General features: G+C 56.5%; 6 protein-coding genes across 7 annotated transcripts; 3 read left to right on the forward strand and 3 right to left on the reverse strand.

Annotated features, from left to right (window-relative positions):
- The first annotated feature begins 4,547 nt into the window (after positions 1–4,547).
- On the forward strand, positions 4,548–10,191 carry Bicdl2 (BICD family like cargo adaptor 2). The gene is made up of 9 exons (XM_026385654.1): positions 4,548–4,829; positions 7,095–7,310; positions 7,406–7,522; positions 7,643–7,789; positions 8,538–8,735; positions 8,833–8,982; positions 9,441–9,571; positions 9,813–9,933; positions 10,030–10,191. Exons 1-9 carry the CDS (start codon positions 4,548–4,550, stop codon positions 10,189–10,191), a joined length of 1,524 nt encoding a protein of 507 aa, XP_026241439.1.
- A 376-nt stretch (positions 10,192–10,567) lies between these two features.
- Thoc6 (THO complex subunit 6) lies at positions 10,568–13,783 on the reverse strand. The gene is made up of 13 exons (XM_026385343.2): positions 13,700–13,783; positions 12,481–12,596; positions 12,330–12,394; positions 12,142–12,245; positions 12,018–12,055; positions 11,886–11,934; positions 11,724–11,795; positions 11,530–11,632; positions 11,391–11,440; positions 11,249–11,311; positions 11,035–11,145; positions 10,821–10,955; positions 10,568–10,739 (listed from the first exon to the last, which is right to left on the reverse strand). The coding sequence occupies exons 1-13, from the start codon at positions 13,736–13,738 to the stop codon at positions 10,659–10,661; spliced, it is 1,026 nt and encodes a 341-aa protein (XP_026241128.1). The 5' UTR covers positions 13,739–13,783; the 3' UTR covers positions 10,568–10,658.
- A 17-nt stretch (positions 13,784–13,800) lies between these two features.
- On the forward strand, positions 13,801–15,394 carry Hcfc1r1 (host cell factor C1 regulator 1). 2 transcript variants are annotated; one of them, XM_026385344.2, is made up of 4 exons: positions 13,801–14,233; positions 14,533–14,589; positions 14,697–14,825; positions 15,026–15,394. In XM_026385344.2, exons 1-4 carry the CDS (start codon positions 14,139–14,141, stop codon positions 15,159–15,161), a joined length of 417 nt encoding a protein of 138 aa, XP_026241129.2. In that variant the 5' UTR covers positions 13,801–14,138; the 3' UTR covers positions 15,162–15,394. The 2 variants fall into 2 exon arrangements, with proteins under 2 accessions (XP_026241129.2, XP_026241130.2); XM_026385345.2 differs by lacking the exon at positions 14,533–14,589 and having other exon boundaries at positions 13,805–14,233.
- A 242-nt stretch (positions 15,395–15,636) lies between these two features.
- On the reverse strand, positions 15,637–17,585 carry Tnfrsf12a (TNF receptor superfamily member 12A). Its single transcript, XM_026385516.2, has 4 exons — positions 17,438–17,585; positions 16,639–16,743; positions 16,307–16,441; positions 15,637–16,227 (listed from the first exon to the last, which is right to left on the reverse strand). Exons 1-4 carry the CDS (start codon positions 17,529–17,531, stop codon positions 16,172–16,174), a joined length of 390 nt encoding a protein of 129 aa, XP_026241301.1. The 5' UTR covers positions 17,532–17,585; the 3' UTR covers positions 15,637–16,171.
- A 2,268-nt stretch (positions 17,586–19,853) lies between these two features.
- Cldn6 (claudin 6) lies at positions 19,854–20,519 on the forward strand. The gene has a single exon (XM_026385636.1). The coding sequence runs from the start codon at positions 19,854–19,856 to the stop codon at positions 20,517–20,519; it is 666 nt and encodes a 221-aa protein (XP_026241421.1).
- Positions 20,520–21,775: 1,256 nt separating this feature from the next.
- Cldn9 (claudin 9) lies at positions 21,776–22,429 on the reverse strand. Its single transcript, XM_026385643.1, has one exon. The coding sequence runs from the start codon at positions 22,427–22,429 to the stop codon at positions 21,776–21,778; it is 654 nt and encodes a 217-aa protein (XP_026241428.1).
- Positions 22,430–25,103: the final 2,674 nt, after the last annotated feature.

Genomic DNA, 25,103 nt, shown 5'->3' on the forward strand with positions numbered 1-25,103 from the left:
CCTTCAAAATTAGTGAGTTTAATTATATGTAAATTATTTCTTGTACTGTTAAAATTGTGCCTCCAAAGACACATCCAGTACCTAAGAATATGACCTTATTTGGAAATAGGGTCTTTGCACAAATAAATTAAGGATCTCAAGATGGATCATCCTGGATTCAGGGTGGGTCCCAAATCAGATGATTGGTGTCTTTATCAATGAAGGTAGAGGGACATTTGAGCCACAGAGACCCAGAGGGCCAGGGTCAGGTGGAACCCAATAGTGGAGTGTTGCTGCCAAGCCCAGGAGCACCAGGGACCCTCCTCCAGCCGAGGCAAGGACCAGATCCACCCTCAGAGCCTCCAGCAGGAACCAGCCTGGCCGCAGGCTTCTGGCCTCCAGAATTGGCAGAAATAAATACTGTTGTTCAAGCCACTCAAGTGACATTTTGTTATATTGGCCTTAGGAAACGAATACCTACCTCAATAGAGTTGATTTTTTTCTAAGTTGTGAAAAATACTTGGAAAAATAATGTTAAAATTTTTAAAAAGCAAGTAACTAAACAATGCATTCAGTGTGAAATGTTTTATATTTTTTTTCAAACAAATCCAAACAATACTACTTATTGTTCATAGATTGTATGCATCATAAAAGCCTGGAGGCGCCACGGCCTGGAACCAAGCCATTCTTGCTGGGTTGCCTGTGTGGAAGTTCAGGCAGGGCTGTGGGGTTCTGCTAGCCTCTGGATGTCCCGTGTAGACTGGCCAAGGCATTGTGAGATCTGGGAAGGCTTCCCCAGGGTAGACAATTTTCTCCACCCCTGTGGATTGCTAGGGGCTCACCAGGTGGCAAGGAAGGTGGGGAAAGGTGTTTAGACTGGACTTGGGCCTGGAGTTTCCAGGAAGCTATCTTGCTCGCTGAGCTAAGCTGGAGAACAGATGAGGGTGGGGCTCCTGCCCTGGCTTCTTCCCTGAACTACTCCCAGCCTCTCCAGGGCTTCCCTGGGGCTTCCCAGGCCCTCCCATTCCTCTGCCTGCTTATCAGCAGGGAGCCTGAGGTAGAGGAAGGGGGATAGTGCTGGGAGGCTCTGATCACATTGGTGGTCAGAACTAAGGTCCAGCAGGGAGGTGGGGCCAGGACTCCTGGGTCCAGAAGTGGCTGAGGATAGGATTCAAATGTCCAAAGGATAAGTAGGGCTGGGAGCCAGGCAAGCCAGGATGAGGGGTCTTCATGTGCCCACACACAAAACCCTTGGAGCTGGCTTCCCTACCTGTGAGCTGGCTTCCACCTGTGAATGGTATGACTTCATAGGTTCCCCTGAGGAGGAAAACAATGTAGCATGTGGGTGAATCACCTCTGTGACCCTGCAGAGGATCACCAGCCAAGTGTGGCACCTCGCCTGTGTTTCAGCCTTCGCTTCTATAAGCTGGGAGTTATCATCACCCCCATTTGCCAGATGAGGAAACTGAGGGCTTCAGAGGTTCCTTGGTTGAATGGCACAGGCACACACATCGGGTAGGTGACCAAACTGGGATTTGCTCTGAAGCCATGTGACGCCAGTGCCCATGAGCCAAATCTCTTTGCTCTGTTGTTTTATTGATTCATTTCTGGTTTATAGGTCTACACCCACTCCCACATCGTGGGTGGACTGTGAGCTCCTGGGAGGAGGTCCTTGGCCATTTCAGTTCCAGAGGAGCTCAGCCCCTGCCTGGCAAGAGGGCTCAACAAAGGTGTGCTGAGTGTGGTGTGGTGTGGTGGGGCCAGCGCCATGACTCTGACACCTGGAGGAGACACTGAGCTTATATTTTCCAAGGAATCAGGCAGCAATACCAAGGGGAGACTGGGAATTTTTCAGCTCTGCTGAGCTATACCCTAGCCCTGCTTTTTTTTTTTTTTTTTTTTTTTTTTTAACAGGGTCTCACTAAACTGCTTAGGACCATGCTAGTTTGCCGGGGCTGGCCTCTAACTTGCACTCCTCCTGCTTCGGCCTCTGGGGTTGCTGGGATGATAGGTATGGCCACTACGGCCAGCCAGGCAATGAAGCTGTATGACAGTCTTTGGCTCTCCTTGAAAGAAAGAATTGGTGCCCTCTCTTCTCTGCTGACTGACAGGAAGCCTTGTCCCAGCCCTAGGATCCAGAATTCTAGTTCCCCAACCATCTCTCCAAGGGTCCCAGCTCCTATTGCCCTCCTATTTTTCTACTAGATCCCAAATAACTAGGCTCCTAGGTCCCAAGATTCAGGGGTCCTGACTCCCAGCTAGAGGTGTGTGGACCCCGCTGATACTGGCTGGCAAAAACTAATTATGGGGCTGGCGAGTAGATCAGTGTACAGCACCTACACAGCATGTGTAAGGCCCTAGATTAATCCCCAGTTCTATAAAAAATAAAATAAAATAAGGCCAATTATACACATCAACTGTTCTTCCTACTCAGTTCTAAGTCGTGGCAAACTTGAAATTGTCCAGAAAGGAGCATTTACACTATGGAAATTGGCAAATGCAAGTCAGGGCTATTGTTTTCCCCAGAGAACTTGTTGTTAACATTTATGAGGCTCCACCCAGCCCTTCAGATGGCTGCTCTCCAGGCCAGGGGCCCCATCCAGCTCAGGGAGACCTGGGGTCTGAAGAAAATCATGACAAGGCACAAGACCATGGCTGGACACTAGTGCATGCCCAAGCTGCACCACGGCTGGCCCCGTTTCCTGCCTTGGATTCTCCCTCATACCAAGGCCTCTGTCCTTGTCTGGAACAGGAGTCCCTGCACATTACAGGAACTGAGAGTCCCAAGTTTGGAGCCATGTGAGCTCAGGGGTGGCCATGGGCAAGTCACCTTACTGTGCTGGCTTCAGTGTCCTGATCTGCAGCATGACAATTAGTAGAGAGCAACACCAGAGTTAAGTTCTGTGCATGGGACCCAAGCAAGGTAGTCGACCTCCCTGTGCCTCAGATTGCTTGAGGTGGAGGTAATAGTGGGTCTCACCTCATTAAGGTGTCATGAGGGTAAACAAGTTATGCCCATAAAAGGCTTCCTTTGCAGAGGACTTACCATGTTCTTTGTTAATCATTTCCTGTCCCACAGGGACCTCTATGCTCAGCATAGGATCTGCATAACAGTAGATGCTCATTTAATGTTTCCAGTGGTCATTTCCCACAACAGTAAGATGGGCCAGTGTCTCTGAGTGGAGGCGACTTTCCTTTGACTCTGCCTGTCCATTCCGGCCACCAGGGGCGCCCCTGCCCCTCCCGCGGCACCGCCCCCTCACCTGTGCAGGTTGTGCACCTGGCGCCGCCTCCGGAAGAGGGGACGCAGAGACCTCGGAGGTAGCCCTGGCGCGACTGGTGAGAGCCTAGGGGGCGCCGAGGGCAGGGCCCTCCGGGCTTCGGGCAGGAGTAGGCAGGACCAGGCAGGACCAGGTCGCTGGGAGGGGTACCGGGGCAGCCGGGCGGTCGCCTGGCTCCTCCGGGAAGTGGGGACACTGGCAGGAGGGAAGGTGGTGGCCGGGTTTCGAACGCCTGGGACTGGGGTCAGGGAGATCCTCTATGCGATCCTGGTGCAGCTGGACTGGAACTACCGCGACACCTGGGCTCCGCGGGCAGGGCTGAGCTGGGACACCGGCAAGGGAAGGGAGGACAGGTGCGCGTGTACGCGCTCTCAGGTGTGTCTAGGGGGCGGGACCCTCGAGAGAGCTTGAGCAGGTAACCCGTGTGACCTGAGCCCCTGGACCCTGGGCCCCGGGAGGCCATCGGGGATCACAGGGCTCGGGTCCCCAGGGGCGGGCCGGGAAGTAAACAGAAACCCGGAGTGGCGGCGGCTGCGCGCTGGCCGGCACAACCTGTTACCTCGCCCTGCCCTGGGCCAGACGCCAGGGCCCTGGGAACCCGGGGGTCTGGACGTGAGCGTTCTTGAATCCAGAGGGGTGGGGGCGGGACCTGCTTGGTCTTGCAAAAATCGGGGGACTTTGTTGGGAATCCAGGAGGGTGGACGCTGAGGGTGAGGACTCCAGGTCTGCAGGGGTCGAGAACAGACCCCTGGGTCCTGAGATAATAGAAGAAGGCCTAGGGAGGGCAGTGAGGGGGGAGCTGGGCTTCTGCCAGGGGAGGGTACTGGGTTCCTAGGGCAAAGGTGTCAGGACACCAAAGTCCTCAAAGGTGAGGGGAGGGTCCTGCATCCTTGAGAGAAGTTGGATTCAACCCTCAGAGTCCTTAGGAAGCTGGGTTTGGGAAATTTTGCCCCCTAGTGAGGGGCTGGGAGCCACAGCAGGTTGTGAGAAGGAAGCAGGGACTGTCGGGGGTGGTCTGTGGTTCCAGAGTACTGAGAAGAGGCTTCCTGGGACAAAAGCCGAAGGCAAAGAAGTTCATTTCTGCTTTCTGCCTCAGTCTACCCACTCTACCCTGGGGACATTAACGGAACTGGGTGGCCAAAACACAGATCATTAACCCTTGGTGGCCCAGGGAGGTTGAGGTTGCAGGACTGGGATGGCCAGGTATTGGCCAGCAGGGGGCAAGCCTGAAGGGCTGTGAGGTGGTATGTCATACAGCCATCTGTCCCCACAGATGCTGCAGATGTCATGAGCTCCCCAGATGGGCCACGATTCCGGTCAGGGCTGCTCTCCGGGGCTGCCTCCCCCAGTGGCGAGGATGGCTTCTTCCCCTTTGTGCTGGAGCGAAGAGACTCATTCCTGGGAGGGGGCCCAGGGCCTGAGGAGCCTGAGGACCTGGCCTTGCAGCTGCAGCAGAAGGAGAAAGACCTGTTGCTGGCGGCAGAACTGGGCAAGATGCTTCTGGAGCGCAACGAGGAGCTGCGGAGGCAGCTGGAGACACTGAGTGCCCAACACGCTGAGCACGAGGAAGTGAGCTGGCTGTAGGGCCTGGGCGGAGGGCAGGTGGAAAACAGGCATGCCTGGGGTGGACCAGAGAAGGGGACCACACAAGGAGAGGAGACAAGAGCATGGGGCAGGTGGGTGGCAGGGGGAGAACAGGTGCGCAGGAGGATGCCTCTGAACAGTTCAGGGATGGCCTGTTGTCCTGGCAATGTTGCCCAGTGGTTAAGAACAAAAATTCTAAGTTGGAGTAGAGCATTTGCCTCGTACGCGTGAGACCCTGGTTTGGATCCCAAGCATCAAAAAAACTAAATAAATAAATAAAAGACTTTTGAGGACAAGTCAAGATCTAGGCCACAGACCCTTGTGGCTCTCTGGCTTCTCACCTAACAGGTGCTGAGAGCCACTCCCTGCCTTCACCTGGCCAAGTCCCCTCCAAGCATCATCTCAGTTCATTTTTGCCTAGCCTCATGAAGTGGGAACAGTTCTTCCCTCTGCCCAGGCTGGGGCTCACATCTGGACTCCTAAGCTTCCTTGTGTACTTGCATTGTTGGCCCAATCCCCACTCTGAGCTGACCTGGGCAATCATTTGCCCTGCACCTCTCCCACCAAGCTAACCTAATAACATCTCAATGTGACACTTGGTTCCCCATAGGCATGCACTATCCCCCGCATCTGCAAACCCCATTGAATCCTATACACTAGCTTCCAAATCTGTCCCACTTTTCACTTCTGCAGCCTCTACATTGATGGCAGCCCTGGGCATTGCTTCTGCTCAAGGCATTTCAGTGCCCTATCACTGACTCCTCTTGCCTCCTGGAACCCATTCCCAAGGAGCAGCCAGTGAACTTCAAACACTGCAAATCAGATCATTTCTCTCCTGGCTCAGAATCTTCCCATGGCTCCCCATCACACTTAAGATGAAACTGAAACTCTTGCCACAGCCTAAGAGTCCCTCAAGTCCACTGGCCTCCCTGACCTGTTGGCTTTGCCATCCTTCCCACCCACTTCTCTTTTTCAATTCTCAGAGTGACTGCAGCTTGCTCCTGCAGGGCCCTTATCTTGCTGTTTCACAGCCCTCCTCCTGGTTGACTACAGGAGTCAACCCAATCAATGCCTCCTTGACAGCTCCCCCCCACCCCCCACCCCGGTTGTTCTTCACCACTTTGCAGGTTTCTTCACGGCCCTTACTGTCTCTCAGATTACCTGGCTCAAGTCTGTATCCATTTGCCTGTGGCCCTCTGGACACTAAGCTGCTTGAGGCAGTGGACTTGGTGGTCTATCGACTTAGAGACCCCAGAACAGGAACTCAGGAAATATTGGATGGAGAGATGGAGAATGGATGGTGGATGATGGAGGGAGGGAGGGATGAAACATGGACACATTAAAGAGACTTGTCCCGACCACATGGCAGCAGCAGCAGGGCCAGGACAATGGGATCCTAACCTGCCAGCTTCATCCTTCAGCAGGGCTGCCCCCACAGTATTTGGTTAAGACATTGCTGCCTGTTGGCACCCCTGCTCCACTAACTGTGTCCTTGGGCAAGGCATTCAGCCCCCCTGAGTCTGTTAAGCATTCTCTAGTGGATTGAATAAAATGGCCCAGGTAAGCTCTGACAGGCAGCTGGCAGGAATACTTGCTAATAGTTGTAACAATCATGGTTACTGTCACCTGGCCCAGGCCTTTGTGCCTTGAGGACCTAGAGAGAGTAGCCCCCCAACTTGTCTGTCTCCTCATGCTGGGCACCTGGGTGTGCCAAGCGCGTCCCCCCGCTGGTCCAACAGGTTTTGGGGATGGCAGGCAGAGGCGTGGGGCCAGGGCGGGGCTGACCAGAGTTAATTAGAGGGAACTGGGGGAGAGGGGCTGGGCAGAGACTGGGCCTGCAAAGCCCCCAGGACACTGCAGCTGTGTGAAGCCATAATGGGCCGGGGCTTAAATTCAGCCAGAATCAGGCGCCAAAAACGGCGCTTGCGACCTCGGGTCCGGAAGCTCAGGCAGCAGCCAGAGGTGAGTGGCCATTGGGGAGTTCCACGCCCCGCAGCCAGCATCACCGTCCTGCCTGGCCTGGCCCCTTCTCTCTCTTGCTTTCCTCTGCTGCCTTCTGATTCTCTGGGCTGTGCTGTGTCGTGCTTTCTCCCTGACTCTCCTCTCTAGCTTTCAGGTCTCACTCAGTGTGCCAAGAGCGTCCCCTTCCTGGCCAACTGGTCTCTGGTTGTCTGTCCCTCCATCCCCATCTCTGGGTCTGCTCCAATCCTATGTCTCCTTCTGTGTCTGACCCTCTGCCTGGTCCCACAGCGACTGCAGCAAGAGAACCATGAGCTCCGCAGGGGCCTGGCAGCCCGGGGCGCTGAGTGGGAGGCCAGGGCTGTGGAGCTGGAGGGGGACGTGGAGGCGCTGAGGGCCCAGCTGGGAGAGCAGCGCTCAGAGCAACAGGACAGTGGCCGCCAGCGCGCACAGGCGCTCAGTGAGCTCAGTGAGCAGAACCTCCGGCTCAGCCAGCAGCTGGCCCAGGTGGGACTGCCTTGATCCCTGGGCCTGGGTGGGGTGGGGCCAGTGGGAATCAGCTTGAGCCAGCTGAGGGCTCCCCTGCCCCCTCCCCCACCCAGGCCTCCCAGACTGAGCAGGAGCTCCAGAGAGAACTAGACGCCCTTCGGGGTCAGTGCCAGGCTCAGGCCCTGGCTGGGGCAGAGCTAAGAACGCGGCTAGAGAGTCTGCAGGGGGAGGTGAGTGCCTGCTGGGGCTGGGGGTTAAGGGTTGGGGGTCAGCTTGAACCAGAAAGACTGGGCTGGGGGCTCCATGGGGCTGGCCCACTCTTCCCACCCCACCCTGAGACCTTCCCCCAGAACCAGATGCTGCAGAGCCGCCGGCAGGACCTGGAGGCACAGATCCGAAGCCTGCGTGAGGAGGTGGACAAGGGCCAGGGCAGACTGCAGACTACTCATGAGGAGTTGCTGCTGCTACGGAGGGAGAAGAAGGAGCACAGCCTCGAGGTGAACTATGGGGGAGGGGGACAGCTGGGTCCTTAGCAACAGCCTCAGGGCTTTCTGGGTCATGTAGCCCTTGATCACTGGAAACCCAGCACCTGGGTCACAAAAACGTGGGCATGAGCCTGAGGCAAGTGGGAGCCACAGTGGGCTGTTGAGCAGGGGAGGTGTGCTCTCAATGCATCAGAGCCTGGTGGCTGGGAGACTTGGGAGAGGGCTAAGACCCGGGTTCAGGCCAGAAATGCCTGGTCTAGACTATCCACATCTGGAGTCGTAGTGATGGAGAAAAGGAACAAAAAAGGGAAGGACCTCTGATATTTGAGACCTCAGAGATATGTGCTCTGGATTGCCTGGCTTTTTATCCCACTGTCTCTTGTTACTATTGTGGAGCGCCCAGCCTGTTTTCCCATTTGTGATACGGAATGGTAATGGCACCCACCTCTGGGCTGTGGTGAGGCATGAGGCTTAGGAGTTGGATCTAAGCAATTAGTGAGAATTAGAAGTTAGACTGGACAGGGGAGGGGACTGCGCTGTGAAGTGACCTGATAGGTGGAACAGGCAAGGATGATGCCCGGCGCGCCCTATTTTATAGCGGAGGAAATTGACATCCGTCCAGGGGAAGTAGTTCTGCGCTCCAGAAACTGCAGCACTGGGCTGCTGAGGCTCAAGGCTGCCGGCGCTCGGGCGCCCTCTGTGGGCCACCACCAGATGCAGGCGCTGGCATTCAGGCTGACTGCCCTCTGGCCCTCTGCAGCTGGAACGTGCTCGCCTTGAGGCTGGGGAAGTGCTGAGCGCCCTGCGGAGGCTGCAGCGGCGCGTCTTGGAGCTGGAAGAGGAGTCACGCCTTCAGGACGCCAACGTCTCTAGTGCCTCACTGCAATCGGAGTTGGCCCACAGCCTCGAAGGCCACCAGTACGAGGACAAGGGCACCAGTGTATGTGGAGACACCCAGGTAAGCTCGCAGTCCATGAGCCCCCAACCAGTATCATCAGCTAGGGGCGCTGATTCCTGATTCAGCTAGGGTACTGACTGATTCCTTTGGCCCACAGATCACCCCATCCCTGGAGACCCAAGAGGCATCCAGACCCCCATCTTCACCCCAGGAGGAGAGCTTGGAGCCCCCTAAGAAGCGAGCACCTCTAAGCCCAGTGGAGATACTAGAAGAGAAGGAAGAGGAAGTGGCTAGGCTGCAAGATGAGGTGGGGGAAGGGCTTAGTGCTGGATGTAGAGTCCCATAAGCTCCCCAGTTCATTCCCACCTCCACTTCCCATCCTGTGCTCACTCAGCCTTCTATACATGAATTTGTAATGGCACATGCCTGTAATTCCAGCAACTGGGAGGCTGAGGCAGGTGGATGGCTAGTTTGAGACCAGCCTCATCAACTTAAGGAGACCTTCGGCAACTTAGGAAGACCCTGTCTCAAAAAGAACTAATGTATACGGCCCCCACAGGCGCATTGTCCCTCCCATACACGCACTGCCTCTTCCAGCTACCTTTCTGCAAATACCACCTTACCAGGCTTGCCCCACCCCACCGTGCACCAGCCTGAGGGCCTCTGAATCCATGAGCCTTCTGCACAGTGGAGCAGGAGGGGGAGCCAGGGAGAACTGGAGCCTAGGCTGCCCGGGACCCACCTTTCTGCTGCTCCCCTGTGCAGATCACACTGCAGCGGGAAGAGCTGCAGACCTTGAGGGAGGAGTTGCAAAGGCAGAAGGAGCTGCGGGCAGAGGACAATCCCGCGGAGGCCCTAAACTGCGCCCTCTTGGACCGTGACGAGGCTGTGAACAAGTGAGCCATTGCCACCCTTCACCACCGCCCCAGCGGGGAGACAAGCCCCCTCGGTACTCTGGTCCTTCTGTGCTCTTAATTGCTCTCCACCATATGGGTTATTATCCCCACCCCGGCCCAGGGGCCCTCTGCCCTCCGTGGTCTTGCTGTTAGCGAGCCCCCTCCCGTCGTGGCCCAGGAGCCCACTACCATCCTGGCTCCTGGAGTCCCCGGCGCCCTCGGACTTGTTTTCCGCCGGCAGGGCCGTGGAACTGTCCCTGGAGCTCAGCCGCGTTTCGCTGGAGAGGGACTCCCTGTCCCGGGAGCTGCTGCGCACCATCCGCCAGAAGGTGGCGCTGACGCAGGAGCTGGAGGCCTGGCAGGTGAGCGGCGGGGGCGGGGGCGGGGCCGGGGCCGGGGCCGGGGCCTGGGGCAAGTGGGACCTGAGCGCTGACCTCCTCTCGCCCCTCCTCCCGCAGGACGACATGCAGGTGGTGATCGGGCAGCAGCTGCGCTCACAGCGCCAGAACGAGTTGAGCGCGGCAGCATCGACCCCACGCCGCTCCACAGCACGCTTCTCACTGCGCCTGGGCCCCGGGCCTGCCGGCGGCTTCCTCAGCAACCTTTTCCGAAGGACCTGAGGGCTGGGCCAAGGCGACCAGCCTTGACTCATTCTGGGGCATACTTTCCTCTAAGGGCCAATGGAGCAGCAGGGCCTGGATGTCTTCCAAGTGGGGTTGGCGCCCTCTTCACCCCAGGAGGCTAGACAGGGGCTCTATGGGAGTAGGGGCAGCTTCGGGGCTAGAGACCCCAGGTGGGTGGCGGGGGCAGGTGCAACAGAGCTTCTATTTTCGCAATCTGTATAGGTCTATCATTTCTAAGTGCTAGGCTCCCTGAGTCTCTGGCTGCTCCAGGGCAGGGGTGGGTGTGGGTATTTATGTATCAAGAACAGACAGAGTAATATATAAACCACTAGATGGACTTGGCCTCCATTCTTGGGAAGGAAGCACATGGAAGAAAAGCCTGAAACTTTATTGTAGAAAAAGAAAGAAAGAAAGAAAAAAGATAAACACTCCAAATCCCTAAGGTGGGGGTATGTTGTCGGATGTTAGAAGGACAGGGAGAAGGCTCGGTACCCCAGGTTGGTGAAAACATCCACCCGGCAGCTGCTGCCAGCGACTGTCAGGACCTAGGGACAAGAAGGGTATGACTGACCTGCCAACACTCCCCAAGGCTCCAGTGACTCTCCAGAGCCCCTTGCTTCACCCACCTTGCACTCAGGGGCTGCTGGCTGCTGGTTGAGGCTAAGGCTGAGCAGTCCTGGGGAAGATCCAGGCACCTGGGCCTTAAGCTCTCCGCTCAGCTGCCAGTGGTTTACGCAGCGACCCTGGCCAGCTGACAGAATCTGTGGAGGACAGGGAGTGGGGTCAGGACTAGAGAGGGGAGCCAGGCAGGGGTGGCAGAAGTGAAACAGAGGGACTTACCAGGTCCTGGTAGAAGGTGACATGCTTCTGTGGTGCCCGCATTGGAAAGATGGTGGTGGGTGTGGAGGACCGGAGGTGCCAGAGGGTGAGGGCTGGGCCCCCTCCACAGACCTGGGAAGAAAGGTAGGAGTCCCTAGCCACTGAGAGCCATGGGCCCTCAGCTGACAGGGCCCAGAGCTGCCACCCCATCTGACCACACAATTTGCAGGCTCACCATCCAGTCTGAGTCAGTGGCCAAGCATCCAATCCAGCGCCCGTTGTGTGGCCTTGAACACTCCTGACGGGGGAGGGAAAAGGTGAAGACAACTTTGGGGAGTTGGGGGCATAGAGAACAGAGGTATGAGTCCTGTCCTCACCTCGTGCTTATAGACCTCAATTGTCTGGACCTCTCTGACCGTTCGGAGATCTGTGGGGAAAGAATCATGAGAGCTCCCTATGAGCCCTACCATTCCCAGCCTCCCTTACCTATTTTACCATCCAATTGTACCCACTTACCCCAGAGTCGCACAGCCCCATCCTCGCCACCTGACAGCACCTCAGGGCTTCGTTCCCGCAGTGCCAGGCAGTGGATGTAGTCTGTGTGGCCCCGGAGGGCCCGCTGCAGGAGAGAGTCAGGGTAAAGGGGGACCCAGGAAGAGTGCCTCCCCCTGGCTCTGATCTGCCCCAGTTCCAGGGCCCTGCTCACCCACCGTGAAAGTCCCAGTTTCAAGGTCCATAGTGTGCAACTGACAGTCTCCCCCAGCCAGGATGAGGGAATTCTCCTGCAAAGGAAAGCAGGGCAGAGCTAGAAGTCAGTGTCAAATCAAGACAGGGAGAGGATGAAGGATCAGACTGTCATAAAGGGATCAGACCTTGGGGACAAGCAGCAAGGCATTGATCTCAGGCACTTCCAGGCTGGTCCTGGGGGATAAAAAGCAGGGTCAGCATCAGTGAGGCTAGTGCCCTCACCCTACCTGCCTTCCACCCAAGTGGCCCTGGCTCACCTGTATGGGGGCTGACGACGCCACAGTTCCTTACAGCCCTTTGTAAGGGAAAACACCAGGTGACCTCAAAGGCTCTCCCTGGCATCGGGCAGGCCAACCCTTCCCCAGCCACTAGACTCTTTACCTTCTTGAGGATCTCTGCCCAAAGCCAGGCCTTCACCTCCCCATCGCCAGCACTGAGCAGGTGTCGATCAGTGGAGACCATGCTGTAGACGGGCCCATCATGGGCTGAAAAGAAATGAAGAACCTTAGCCCACCCTGTCCCCTCTTCCACTCAGGGTCCTCTAAGCCAGACTTGATGGCTATACCCACCTTGGAAAGTCACCACGGGTTTCTTGCTTTCCTCTTTGGCCTCTGAACTCAAAGCAGCAGACAGGCTGCAGGGGGGAGGCAAGGCCAGGTCAGAAGCAGGAGGGCCAAATACCAGGATTCACACATGGTAGGGAGCAAGGGACAAGAGTACCTGAAGATAGCAATCTGCCCATAATTGTTGCCTGCCGCCAGGAACTTCCCACAGGGTGAGACACTCTGGGAGAAGATGGTCATGTGCAGCCGCTGCAGGGCCTGAAACACCTCTGTCTGTGGGGAGAAGCTGGATGAGGCCCCCAATTACAGACTTCTTCATGCCTTCCCTGCCACAGGCCTGGCTTCCCACTGCCAAGACTTCTCAGCCCTCTTTTGAGGTGACCCACCACAAAGGCACTTTGCCCATGCATAACCAAGAGTGGCTCCAAGAAGAGGGTGAGGAAAGAGGAGCAGAAATGATGTCTAGTGGACCACTAAGCAAGCACCAAAACCTCTCTTATCAGTTTCTCCCGTGGTCAGATGGAGGTCACAGGAGAGTCTATCACAATTAGGTGAGCTAATGTATATAAAGAGCTTCACATGGGGCTGTCACATAGAAAGTGCTTAAAAACTGGTACTTTGGGGCTGGCAGTGCAGCGCATACTTGGCGTGGATAAGGTCTTGGGACTGATCTCCAGCATCACAAAACAGTGTCTCTTCTACAGTTATTCTGTTAATTTGGGGGTGGTGGGTACTAGGTATTGAACCCAGGGGCCCTTTACAATTGAGCTACATCCCCAGGTCTTTTTATTATTATTATTATTATTGTTGTTGTTGTTATTATTTATTGGCACTGGGGATTGAAGCGGGGTGCTTTACCACTGAGCTAAATTCCTGTCCCTTTTTATTTTTTAAATTTCTAGATGGGGTCTCACTAAGTTGCATATGACCTCGATCAGTTGGTTAGGCTGGCCTTGAACTTGCAATCCTCCTGCCTCAGTCTCCCAAGGAGCTGGGAATACACGCGTGTGCCACCTCGAGAGGTTCCCAGTTCTTTTTAATTTGAGCCAGGGTCTTGCCATGTAGCTAGGGCTGGCCTCGAACTTGTGATGTTCCTGCCTGAGCCTCGAGTCCCCAGGCGTGTCTCCGTTTCAGGCCTCAACTATTTTGTTTTTTAAATGGCTCTATTTTTCCTGCACAAAAAAACCGGTACCAACATCTAATTCCTATCCAAGTTAGGCCCTTCTGGGTTACTCTCCTGTCCCTCCCCCCATTAGAGTCCAAATCCCACAAACCGCCCACGCAAACCAGGGCTGCCTCATCTTTCCTTGTCCATCCCATTCAAGCAAAGCATGGACTACAATCCCCAGAAGGCACCGCGCACAAAACCCACTCACCTGACCCAGAGGCACCGCTAGCGGGGCAGCGCGCTCCATCGCAGGAACTACTATTCCCAGAGTGCTCCGCGCGGAACGTAGCCTTCTGACTCCGGACGTACGCGCAGGCGGCTACCCTCCGCGGCACAGTGTCTCGACACTACCGGCCGGCCGAGCGCGAAAAGTGGCTACCACGTGCTTCACGCACCCCAAAAACAGAGGAGAGCGCCGCGAAGCCCCTCGACACTAAGTGGCGCCGCTGCCCTGTTACGTCGGGACCCCTCCCCCACCCCGCCGAACCTACGCGCCTTCCAGCCACGCGCCGCTCGTCTTCCGCGCCTGCGCAGGCCTCGCCACTGCGCGCGCCAGAAGCCACGCCCCTCGCAGTGGGTCACGCCCTCGGAGGCTCCGCCCCTATCACCCGGATCCTACCCCTCCTGCCTTAATACCCTGAACCCCAATGATCCTTCAGCAGCCCCTGGAGCGGGGCCCCCCAGGTCGGGCCCTTCACGATCCACGGACCGCCTCAGGGGCGACTCGAGGCCAGGACGCCAGGTACGTATGGGATCCCTGGGTTGGTACGACTGAGGAGCGCAGCTTTGGCTGGGGACTCATGGCTGGCCTAAGGGTTGATACCGGGTGGAGCAAACTGTGGGACTTAAGCTGAGGTATGGCTGAGGCTGGGAGCTTGGGGTTTAGACCTTCCAGGTATTCTGATGACCAGAAGGGGTGGCTTAGGTGCCATCATCACAGGAATGGGCTGGGTGCTCAGGTGCTGATGCTGCAAGCTCAGGTGGATAGATTTTTGGGAAGGGGCCAAAGGTGGGGTGCTCCTGGCTCTCTCTTTTTCCCAGCTCCCCTCTCCGAGGAGCTATGCCCATGAGCACCAAGCGGCGCCTGGAGGAGGAGCAGTGAGTTTGAGGGCAGGGAGGACTTCCAATATCAGTCTCCTCTGATGCCCACCAATCTACCTCCCCTCTTAATATCCCTGCCTGCCTTCCTCCCCATCTCTTCCCAGGGAGCCCTTACGAAAGCAGTTTCTGTCTGAGGAGAACATGGCCACCCACTTCTCTCGACTGAGCCTACATAATGACCACCCTTACTGCAGCCCCCCCATGGCTTTTCCACCTGCCCTGCCCTCACTGAGGTAGGCATCTCCACTAAGTCTTCCAGAGGATCATAATGGGTCCTCAGAGCTGCCACTCATCATATCCTGCCTCATCATGCTATTTTTAACTTGTAGTCAATTTCTGTGCTGATTCACATCTTGACTCCGAGAAACCTGGACCCACCAGGTCCAGGCAGTTTTCAGCCCAGTGTCTTGACTGTCATTTCTTCTTCTTCCAGGAGTCCTTGCTCAGAACTACTTCTCTGGCGCTATCCTGGGAATTTAATCCCTGAGACTCTTCGGCTGCTCAGGCTGGGGGATACTCCTAGTCCCCACTATCCTGCAACCCCAGCTGGGGACATAATGGACCTCTGAGCAATAGTGGGCAACATCATTCCCCATGTCTTTCCCTAGAGGAGACTGCAACCCTCAGGAAGGGACAAGGTGCTTGCTTGTTTATCTTCCTCCAGATTGGTGTTTGGGTAACAGGACCTTCCCTCAAGAGAGGAGGACACTGAACTCAATGGGACCTTGGGATGGGAGGGCAGCAGCAGGGGAAGGGGATGTATGCCCTGAAAAAGGGAATTAAAAATTGCTGAACAATTGAAGTCTTCAGTCTGAAACCTGAGGCCTTTGGGAAGGGTGGGGTGCTGGATGCTGGTGTTTCTCCTCAAGATCTTCCCTGGAAAACGGCTGGCCAGGTCCTGGCAGGCTGGGCTCCAGGCATTGAGAATGTGTGAGTCAGAGCCTCACCCCCCCCTCCGCCCCCGCGCGGCAGCCTGACTCACTCCCTCCCTCTAGCTCTGGGGAGTCAAGCCCAGGATCATGCCACACTCCAAACCATTTAAAGTTAAAGATTCTTTTATTAATAAATTCTCCCACCACTCTAAAGTTCTCCCCAAAATAAATATCTCCTCCCCCCTTTGGGTTGCAGGGGTCTGTATTTTAGGGCCAGCCCTCCTAGAGGGCCAGCCCCCTATAAGAACAGGGCCCTAATCCCCCAAGATGAGGACCCCTAGAGGAGTTTCAGTCCATCTGTGTGGGTCGGGCCTAGTGTTGTGTCTGCCCCTGAAGTCAGCCTGGCATTCAGGGCATCAGGGGAAGGGAGAGACCCCCCCTTGTGCAAATGCTGCAGTTTCTTAGTGTGAGCCAGCTTGAGGCTCCCTTTCTGTCCTGGAACCAGACAGACATAGGGCAATCAGACTCCTTGGAAGGCTCTCCTGAACCCTGGGCCCAGGCCTCAGGGATGATTCACTGCCTGCCCCGCCTGTGGTTGGAGGAACCTGGCTAGGCCTGTGTCTGGGAGGCAGGAGCTGGCTCCAGAATGAATGAACAAATGAATGAACGGATTGAGTGAGTGCCGCACAGTCGGTGGGGGTGCTCAGTCACTGGATCAGCGCCACACCTGGACAGCCCTCTCCACCAGTCTCCTCTATGGGGGCTGCAAGATAAGACGTGGGTCATGAGCAGCTGAAATGTGGAAGATCGATGGGGTAGGCGGCTTGGCGGGGCACACTTACTGGTAAACTTCTCTCTCCTGCGGCACCGTCTCCAGACCAGGAAGGCAGAAAGCAGTGCCAGCACCAGGGCCAGGCTCAGGGCACCCCCCAGGATGGGCCAAAGCAGCCGGAAGGGGGCGGGAGGTGCCGCAGCGCCTGGGGACCAAGATTCAAGTCAGACTTCGACCCTCTCCGGACCAGCCCCGCCCCCTAGAACTGAGCCTCAAGCTTGCACCCCACTTGCGCCTTCTGGGGATTAATTTCCCAGATCCGAAGCCCTCTAGCCCCCCCCCCGCAGCTACCCTCTCGGCTCCACTGAGGTCCACTTGCCGCCGGACCCGCACCCCACTTACAGCCCAGGCAGAAGTCACTGTGCGGTCGCGCGGGACACGACGCACAGTCCATGCACTTGTCCAGGTCCGCGCTCCAGGAACTGCCGCTAGAGCAGGGGGCGGTGCCTGGGGAGGGGGCAGCGGGTTAGGATGGGGGCGGGACGCGGCTATTCTGGGGGCTGAGGTCAGGGTCGGTCGGCTCGAATAACGTGAGTCACCGGCGCCCTCCCCCCCCCCGCATTCCTCACAGGTGACCGAACGGCATGACCGGGAGATGGCAGTGCGGGTGGGGGTAGTAGCGTGGAACTTTGGGGAGAGGGGTCAGGTCCCCACAACCCCCCCGCCGCCAGTGGGTGACTCACTCCTGGGCACCCGGCCCGACCCCGGTCCCTCCTCCCGCATAGCTGGGCACTGAAGTCACCGGATGGAAGGGGGCACCCCACATGGTATAGAAGGTACAGACCCCCAGAATTCCCAACACCCTCCCCCCCCCGACTCTTCAATCACTGGGGCTGGGTAGACCCTTAAAGACCAGGCTGGGGGTGTGCCCTCTTACCGAAGAAACCTCCCGCCCTTAAACTTCCTCTCCACTTCTGGCACGGACTTTTGGGGCAGAAGACCCCACACCCCAATTGGACATGCAGAGAAACTGAGAGCCCAGAGTAGGAATGAAACTTGGGAGTGTGCTGGACCTTCCCCACTAGAACACACGGAGTCTGAGGACCACCTGACCCCGGATCTCTACGTCCGTCCCGTTTCCCAGTTCCGGATGGTCCTCCAGGCACCCAATCTTGGCTCCCAGCCCCTGTGCCCCGCATACCTGGTGCCTGCTCCCCGGTTGCGGCGCGTAGCAGCCCCAGCCCGAGCCCCAGCACGAGGAGCCGCAGCATCGGGCGCACCGAGTCAAGAGCCATAGTAAGCGCCGGGAGGCCACTGCCGTCTGCACCGGCCGCCGAGCGGCTGAGACAGGGTATCGCCGCCCCGCCCCCGCCCCCGCCTTCCGGGGCGGGGCCCTGGCCTCCTCCAGCCCGGCCATCCGCTCCGGGATGCTCCTCCCTGTGCGGCCCGCTACCTTCAGTCATTCTTTCAACAAACAGTCCCAGCGCTGAAGGCTTCCAGTACTCTGCAAGCATGCGGATCCGGCTCTGCCCATTCGGCGCTCAAATCCGGAACTTGTGGGATAGGGTGAATCAGATATGAAACAACCCATAAAAATAATTACTGATTTCTTATATAATTTTTAACTCTGTGAGATCTTTCAAAAAATTTTATTTTGTTTTGCAAAGCTGAGGATCAAACCCAGGACCTCCTGCACTAGCACTCTACCACTGAGTTACATCCCAGTCCTCTCAAAGATTCTTTACAAAAAAAAAATTGTTCCAATTAATTATACATGACCAAAGGTTCTTTAAATCAGGGGGTAACTGCTGGTTTTTAAATTTTAATTTAATTTAATTTTTGGTGCTGGGGTTTCAACCCAGGTGCGCTTAGTCACTAAGCCACATCCCCAGCCCTTTTTTATATATTTTATTTAGAGACAGGGTCTCACTGAGTTGCTTAGGGCCTCGCTAAATTGCGGAGGCTGCTTTGAACTCTCGATCTTCCTGCTTCAGCCTCCAGGAGCCGCTGGGATTACAGGCGTGCGCCACTGCGTGAGGCTAACTGCTGCTTTCTTAAGGGCCCCCCCCCCTCCGGGGCTGCAACAATAGCAAAAATTATGTTCCTTTTTGAAATTAATTAATTTTACAGTAGAATGTATTTTGACATATGGTACACAAATGGAGCACAACTTCTCATTCCTCTGGCTGTACATGATTCAGAGTCACTCCAGTAGTGTAATAATGTTCTCTTTAATTTATACCTTAGGACATACATACTAAAATGCATGCTTGCTGTCTTCATTTTTCAGAGTAGAAAACTGAGGCTTGGGAAAGTTGAATGAATTCCCGAGGTCACAGTGCTAATAAGTGGTGGCTGAGGTGTCAGCCAACCAGGGTCCCCAAATCCCAACCGGTTGCAGGTGCAGCAGTCTGGGTCTCTAGCGCCCCTCTCTGACTAGCTTGGGAAGCGTTCGCGCCCACTGCGGATCGGGTCGGGGTCTCTGCCCCTCCCCGGGGGAGGTGGCCCAGTGACGTCATTGCCTCTTTAAGACCCCCGTCTCCGCCCCCCCGTCCCCACACTCGGCCTACGGATCTTTCAGGTCTTTCACGCAGGTGAGCCCGGGGCTAGTGTGTGTATTGGGCTTGGGAGACACACCTTGCGGAGCCTAGCGCAGGGGTCTTGGGTGGGACGCGTTCGGGGCCACCTGGTGGGCAAGTCCCTGGGCCTGAGGCTGTATTGAGGGGATCCAGTCCTTCCGCAGTTCCAGAAGGGTTAAACGCCCCTCCCCCTCCCCAGGGACAAAGGCACCGAAACTCCGCGAGCCCCTCCCCCACCTGCCTTCCTCTCCAGGGCGGGACTCCCCTCCCCCTCACCTGCGGGAGGGAACCCTGCGGCCGGCGCGCCATTAAGGCCCTCCCGGCGCTCAGTGCCTTGTAGCTGTGGCCCAGGGGGTCTGTGGTGGAACCCGCCCGGGTGCCCTCGCACAGAGTCAAGCCATAGTATGTGGAAAGGGAAGGAGAGGAGGGTAGGGACGCATTAGGGGGCGAAACCTCGGGTAGCTAGATCCGGCAGATCCCCCTCGGTTGGTGAGCCCGACATCTTGGGCCTGACCAACACAGGTGCAGCCAGCTTAGTGGTGGAGGAACAGCTGAACAGACCCTCGGGTTTTATCTCCTCTTGGGACCCTAACATGGCCTTTTGGTTTAAATACGCACAAAAAGTTCCCCAATTTTGAGGGCTCACTCCTTGGCCCCTCAAAGGAGAGTGAGGGTGAACCCAGGCAGTCATTGGGGTGGCCTTCCAGAAGGAACTCCTTGTCACCCCCGCACCTTGCCTGCCCCTCCAAGGCTGGGCCAGGCTGGACAGCCGCACCTGGTGGGAGAAACCTGGGCAACCTTCATTATTGGGGAAGAGGTGATTAACTAGGGAGGCATTAAATGCTAATTTTGACCGTGAGTAAATGAGGCTCACAGAGTACAGCTTGCTCCAATATCAGGACCTGTGGACAACTCCCGGGGTTCCTGCTGTTGGCATCCTGTGTGGAGTCACAGCTGTGACATAAGGTCTGGGCCAGCCACCCTTTAACATTCTTCTGCTTTTGTTCTCCCATGTAATGTAGCCCCTTCAACCTTGCCATGGCCTCTGCTGGTCTGCAGATCCTGGGAATTGTCCTAGCTTTGCTGGGCTGGGTAAAGGCTCTGATTTCCTGCACCCTGCCCCTGTGGAAGGTGACCGCTTTCATCGGCAACAGCATTGTGGTGGCCCAGGTGGTGTGGGAGGGGCTGTGGATGTCCTGCGTGGTGCAGAGCACTGGCCAGATGCAGTGCAAGGTGTATGACTCGCTGCTGGCACTGCCCCAGGACCTGCAGGCTGCACGTGCCCTCTGTGTCATCACCCTCCTTTTGGCCCTGGTTGGCCTGCTGGTCTACCTTGCTGGGGCTAAGTGCACCACCTGTGTGGAGGACCAGGATTCCAAGGCCCGCCTGGTGCTCACTTCTGGGATCATCTTTGTCATCTCAGGGGTTCTAACCTTGATCCCAGTCTGCTGGACAGCCCACACCATCATCCAGGACTTCTACAACCCTCTGGTGGCTGAGGCCCAGAAGAGAGAGCTGGGGGCCTCCCTGTATTTGGGCTGGGCAGCCTGTGGCCTTCTGATGCTGGGTGGGGGACTGCTGTGCTGCACCTGCCCCTCTGGAGAGGCCCGGAGCTCCAGCCATTACATGGCCCGCTATTCAGCATCTGCCCCGCATTCCCCCTCTCGGGGACCCTCTGAGTACCCCACCAAGAATTACGTTTGATGCTAGCAGGGGAATGAGGCTCCATTAACCAGGGAGCCTTAGCCCTTGAGCTGGAGCCATTGAGAAGTGGTGATGCCTGACAGCTTTGGGTTTGGTTCTTATTTTGTTTTTTGCTTTTTTTTTTTTTTAATGGGGGAGGGGAAGGTATCTCTTTAAGATGACCCAGACTCCCACTTGGGCTCTGCTGTTGGCATATTTCACCTTTGGATAAATTTGTGTCTGGATTCTTCTTCACTTTGAGCAACACCATCTTGGAAGCCAAGCTGGAACTGTGGGACCAAAAGTGAAGGCTGCTTGCTGCTGTGGCTTTTGGGACCACAAGATGGCCTATCCAGAGGAGAGCTCCCACTGTTTCTGGGGACTGGGCTTCTCTAGACTTTGATGGACAGCCACACCCCTCCTCATCAGGCCAGGAAGGACTCCTGATGATTTACCAAAGGACTGCCCACCACTTTGTCTTCTGACCTCTACCTCCTCCATTATTACCACGTCCTCTCCCCAAGTCTGGTCCCAGCTGTGCTGTAGACCCCACCACCCACACCTCTAACCCTGCACACATCTGCCCATGTCTGGCCCACACGAGATTTTACTAAATAAAGTATGTTTTGTTTCTGTGCCTTTGCTTTTGCTGGGGATGGAGTGCCCTGCCTGGCTAGAGGAGGAGGATGCAAGTCAATGATGATCTCTTGTCCCAGATCTTTCCTGGGTTTGACCCCATGGTGTAAAAAAGGTTCTTCACTGGGCAGGACCTGAAGCAGACCTTGGCCTGACACCTCAGGGGAGTCAAGTGTACAAAGCAAAGGAAACCTGATTACAAGATCTCTTTTTATTCCAGATTCCAGACTTGAGGGCAGAGTTGGGGGACTGACAGGCTGGCTGGTCCCAAAGGGCCTATTTATGCAGGTGAAGTTTGGGCCAAAATGGACCAAGCAGGGAGAGCACAATCTCCTTTATTTTGGAGACAAGGAGATGCTGTCCTTTGTTCCTGGGGCAGGGGAGGGCTCAGAGGAAGAAAGGTCAGTCTATGTCCTGGACAACAGAAGAAAACAAGGGAGACAAGGTGGTCTGGCGCACCAGCAGCTTTGGCCCCATTTTGACCCCAGTAAGGGTCATTTCAGCCAGATCAGCAGAGAACATCTGTAGCGCCAGGTCTGGCTCCAGCTGTGCAGAAATAGGCTCCCACAAGGCAAGGGGTGGTTAGAAGCAAGGCTGCAATCAGAGTCTGAAGGTGCAGATGCCTGAAGGAAGCCTTTTCCTCACACGTAGTCCCTCTTGTCCAGCCCTGACACGCCTGAGCGGGAAGGGATGGAGTAGCCCAGCCTAGGTCCACGGGGCCGCTCAAACTGGGGTGGGGGGCATGTGCAGCAGAGGAGCCCGCCACCCAGCATGAGCAGTGCAGCTGCAGCCCAGCCCAGGTAGAGAGAAGCCCCCAGCTCCCGCTTGAGGGCCTCAGCCACCAGGGGGTTGTAGAAATCCTGGATGATGGCGTGGGCTGTCCAGCAGACCGGGATGAGCACCAGGATGCCTGCGAGGAGCAGGAGGACTCCAGCAGTGAGTACAATACGGGCCTTGGCGCCTTCGTCCTCCACACACGTAGTACACTGGGCGCCAGTGATGGCCACCAGCAGGCCAAGCAGGGCCAGCAGGAGGGCTACGACACAGAGGGCACGCGCGGCCTGCAGGTCCTGGGGCAGTGCCAGCAGCGAGTCATACACCTTGCACTGCATCTGGCCAGTGCTCTGCACCACACAGGACATCCACAGCCCCTCCCACACCACCTGGGCCACCACAATGCTGTTGCCGATGAAAGCGGTCACTTTCCACAGGGGCAGGGCACAGGAAACCAGGGTCCCCAACCATCCCAGCACAGCCAGGGTCATGCCCAGGAGTTCAAGACCAGTTGAAGCCATCTGCCCCTCAGTCAGGTCTCCCCAGCCCCAAGCAGTCTGGTTGACTCACAGAGAGGACCAGACGAGTCAGGTGGGTGGGTCTCAGTGCCCAGGGAGAGGGGAGAATGAGTCGAAGCCTCTAGGTCAGGACAGTCCTCACATCTGTAGACCTCTTGCAGGTGTCAGATCCTCACGGAACAAAAGCCAGTCTCTGTCCCACTTAGTTGAGGGGTTTATGTCCCCTTGGTGGCCTATCGCCCCTCAGACTCCTGCAGTCTGGTCAGGCCAAGCTCACCCAGCTGGCTGCTTCCTCTCCCAGCTTGCGCTGGTTCCTTCAGAGTACCACCAGCCAAGGTGCCACTTGGGGCCTCTGCCGGTCTTGGCTGCAGGCGGGGTTTTAAGGACCCAGCAGGGGAGGAGCAGAGCCAAGGGCTGGGAGGCCTTGATTGGCCATCGGACCTGAGGGTTGAGGAGGAGGAGAGCTGGAGGTGCGTGGGAGGGGCGGTAGGGGAGCCTCAGGGCCAGTGGGAGGGGGTCTACCTAGACCTGGCGGCCTAGGGAGGAAGAACAACTCTGCTTTGGAGCTCAGGGACCAGGATGAGAAGACTGGGTGGGGCAAGTTGAAGAATAGGGGAGATCGGGTACCGAGGTAACTGGCTAGGGACGGAGGAATAGGCAAAGGGAGTCTCAGCCTGCCCTCTGAGCCTGCCCGCTCCCATGCCACCTTTGTCATCCCCCTGCCTCATTTCATGATGCAAATGTGCCCCTCCTCCCCGAGTATCGAACCCCCTCTCGGTCCCCCTACCCGCCCAAGATTCTCCGGAATCTGATCTGCCTTCCGTCTCAGCTCAGTGGCCCTGGCGGCTCCCGGGGGAGGGGCCCCGCCCGCGCCGTTCCCTGGGCAACAGGTGCCTGGCGCCCAGCTCAGGTGGCATTGCCCTGACAACGGCCTAGAAAACTACCCGCCTTCTATCTCAGCTCAGGTGTGCCTGCCCCACCCCCGCTGCCGAATCTGGGGGGGCTGAACTGAGCTGCTGAAAGCCTCCAGAGACCAGGGGACAAAGAGGAGCCTGCTGGGGAGGCGAGCAGGGGTGGGTGGGGCGAACAGACCTGGAGCAAGAAAGGGCAGGCAGCCCAGGACAGGGTGCAGTCCTGGCCTCCCCGGGGGAGACACCTGGAAGATTCTGGTATCCCTGAGCCACACCTTCCAGTCGGCAGGAAAGAGCCCTGGGAGCCTCCTCATTGGGGGCAGCCTGAGAATCGCACAGACCTCTGCTCAAATTCTGACCCCTACCAGGAATGCATCATGGAGAGCCAACTCCTTAACCTCCTTGCCTCAAAGACCCATTTGAGAAACTTTGAGGGACCTACATCCTCCAAGGAAGACACTCCTGCACACATGTGCCTGTCATTGTGGGAGGTTCAGGAACTCCCTCAAGCCCTTCTCTGGGGACAAAGAATCCCTGAGGACTATTATTACTTTTACTTATTGGTATTGGAGATTGAACCCAGGAGCACTTTACCTCTGAGATACATACCTGGATATTTTTTGAGATAGGCTCACACTAGATTGCTGAGAGTCTTGCTAAGTTGCTGAGACTGGCCTTGAACATGTGATCCTCCTGCTCCAGCCTCCCATCAGTTACTGGATCACTGGAATTACAGGTGTCAGCCACCGTCTATAATTATCTGAAAAGGGAGCATTCATAGGATTTCCAAAGAAGTGTGTGGATTCTGAAAGATGCAGAGTGGGCCCTCATCCTGGACAGTCTCTCACCTCCATGTCTCCTCCCAAGAAAGAGAGGGCTGGGGGTGAGGCTGGAACTGACCTAGCCACAGACACCAGAAACTGGTAAGGGCAGGACTGGGAGGTGCCCCTTCTGCACACCTGGTGTCAGGGCGGTTGGGCCTTCAGTGCTTTGCATTTGAAGAGACTTTATTTATAGAGGGTTCTAGCTTCCAGGTTGTTTGGGACTAGAACCCAGGAGCAGGAACCTTCCTTCTGGGTATGAATTTTAACACTTTTTGGAAGAGAGGTTTATGTTTACATCAGATTGACAAAGGGGTTTGTGATCTCCAAAAGCTTGAGAACCTCCTCACACGGAAAAAAAAAAAAAAAAAGGAGCCAGAGACCAGTGCCCTGTGCTTCCCCACAGGAGGCAGGACCTCCAGGGTGAGGGGCTGGCCTAGGGCTCTAGACCAGAGGAGGTAGGAGGCGCCTTTTTCACAGTGGCAGGGGTGGGGTGGGAACCTACCACAGTGGGTTAGACAATGGCTGGTCCCTAGCCCTCCAGTGATGGTGTTGGGTTCATCCAGGTCATCCAGCCCCTGGGGCTTGTATCTCAAGGATGAGGGGCTGGTGGAAAGAATGACAAATAGAGACAAGCCTGACTGTGAGCTCCCTCTGTGGCCTTCAGGGGCTGCCAGGAATCCAGCCGCACAGGTTTGGGCAGTTGTCGGGTGGCAGCAGCAAGCTTGGGTATCCAGAGGGCCCACGAACAGGACCCTACCCTAGGCAGCTCCAAATAGGGGGTTTCCTCTTCCCCAGGCCCAGGAAATAAAAACCCTCTTGCCTTAGGTCTCAGGTGCCCAACTCACCCAGTTGACCTGGGACATTCCAGTTTGAGTATCCCCAGTTTGATTGGGAGAGCCGGGTCCTGGGCTGTACACCTGCCTTGGGTCCTGGGCTGTACAC

The sequence above is a fragment of the Urocitellus parryii genome, chromosome 9, assembly GCF_045843805.1.
Source record: "Urocitellus parryii isolate mUroPar1 chromosome 9, mUroPar1.hap1, whole genome shotgun sequence".
Lineage (NCBI taxonomy): Eukaryota > Metazoa > Chordata > Mammalia > Rodentia > Sciuridae > Urocitellus > Urocitellus parryii.

What these genes read in the sequence shown, in the direction of transcription:
- Hcfc1r1 (XM_026385344.2), top strand. Translation starts at nt 14,139, where the DNA reads ATGATCCTTCAGCAGCCCCTGGAGCGGGGCCCCCCAGGTCGGGCCCTT. An exon ending in ACTCGAGGCCAGGACGCCAG is followed by an intron (nt 14,234 to 14,532) that starts GTACGTATGGGA and finishes TCTTTTTCCCAG; the next exon opens with CTCCCCTCTCCGAGGAGCTA. An exon ending in CCTGCCCTGCCCTCACTGAG is followed by an intron (nt 14,826 to 15,025) that starts GTAGGCATCTCC and finishes TTCTTCTTCCAG; the next exon opens with GAGTCCTTGCTCAGAACTAC.
- Tnfrsf12a (XM_026385516.2), bottom strand. Translation starts at nt 17,531, where the DNA reads ATGGCTCTTGACTCGGTGCGCCCGATGCTGCGGCTCCTCGTGCTGGGG. An exon ending in AACCGGGGAGCAGGCACCAG is followed by an intron (nt 16,744 to 17,437) that starts GTATGCGGGGCA and finishes CCCCCTCCCCAG; the next exon opens with GCACCGCCCCCTGCTCTAGC. An exon ending in CAGGAGAGAGAAGTTTACCA is followed by an intron (nt 16,228 to 16,306) that starts GTAAGTGTGCCC and finishes CTTATCTTGCAG; the next exon opens with CCCCCATAGAGGAGACTGGT.
- Cldn9 (XM_026385643.1), bottom strand. Translation starts at nt 22,429, where the DNA reads ATGGCTTCAACTGGTCTTGAACTCCTGGGCATGACCCTGGCTGTGCTG.
- Cldn6 (XM_026385636.1), top strand. Translation starts at nt 19,854, where the DNA reads ATGGCCTCTGCTGGTCTGCAGATCCTGGGAATTGTCCTAGCTTTGCTG.
- Bicdl2 (XM_026385654.1), top strand. Translation starts at nt 4,548, where the DNA reads ATGAGCTCCCCAGATGGGCCACGATTCCGGTCAGGGCTGCTCTCCGGG. An exon ending in AGAAGGAGCACAGCCTCGAG is followed by an intron (nt 7,790 to 8,537) that starts GTGAACTATGGG and finishes GGCCCTCTGCAG; the next exon opens with CTGGAACGTGCTCGCCTTGA. An exon ending in GTGTATGTGGAGACACCCAG is followed by an intron (nt 8,736 to 8,832) that starts GTAAGCTCGCAG and finishes TTTGGCCCACAG; the next exon opens with ATCACCCCATCCCTGGAGAC.
- Thoc6 (XM_026385343.2), bottom strand. Translation starts at nt 13,738, where the DNA reads ATGGAGCGCGCTGCCCCGCTAGCGGTGCCTCTGGGTCAG. An exon ending in GGGCAGATTGCTATCTTCAG is followed by an intron (nt 12,395 to 12,480) that starts GTACTCTTGTCC and finishes TCCCCCCTGCAG; the next exon opens with CCTGTCTGCTGCTTTGAGTT. An exon ending in CGTCGTCAGCCCCCATACAG is followed by an intron (nt 11,935 to 12,017) that starts GTGAGCCAGGGC and finishes TTTATCCCCCAG; the next exon opens with GACCAGCCTGGAAGTGCCTG.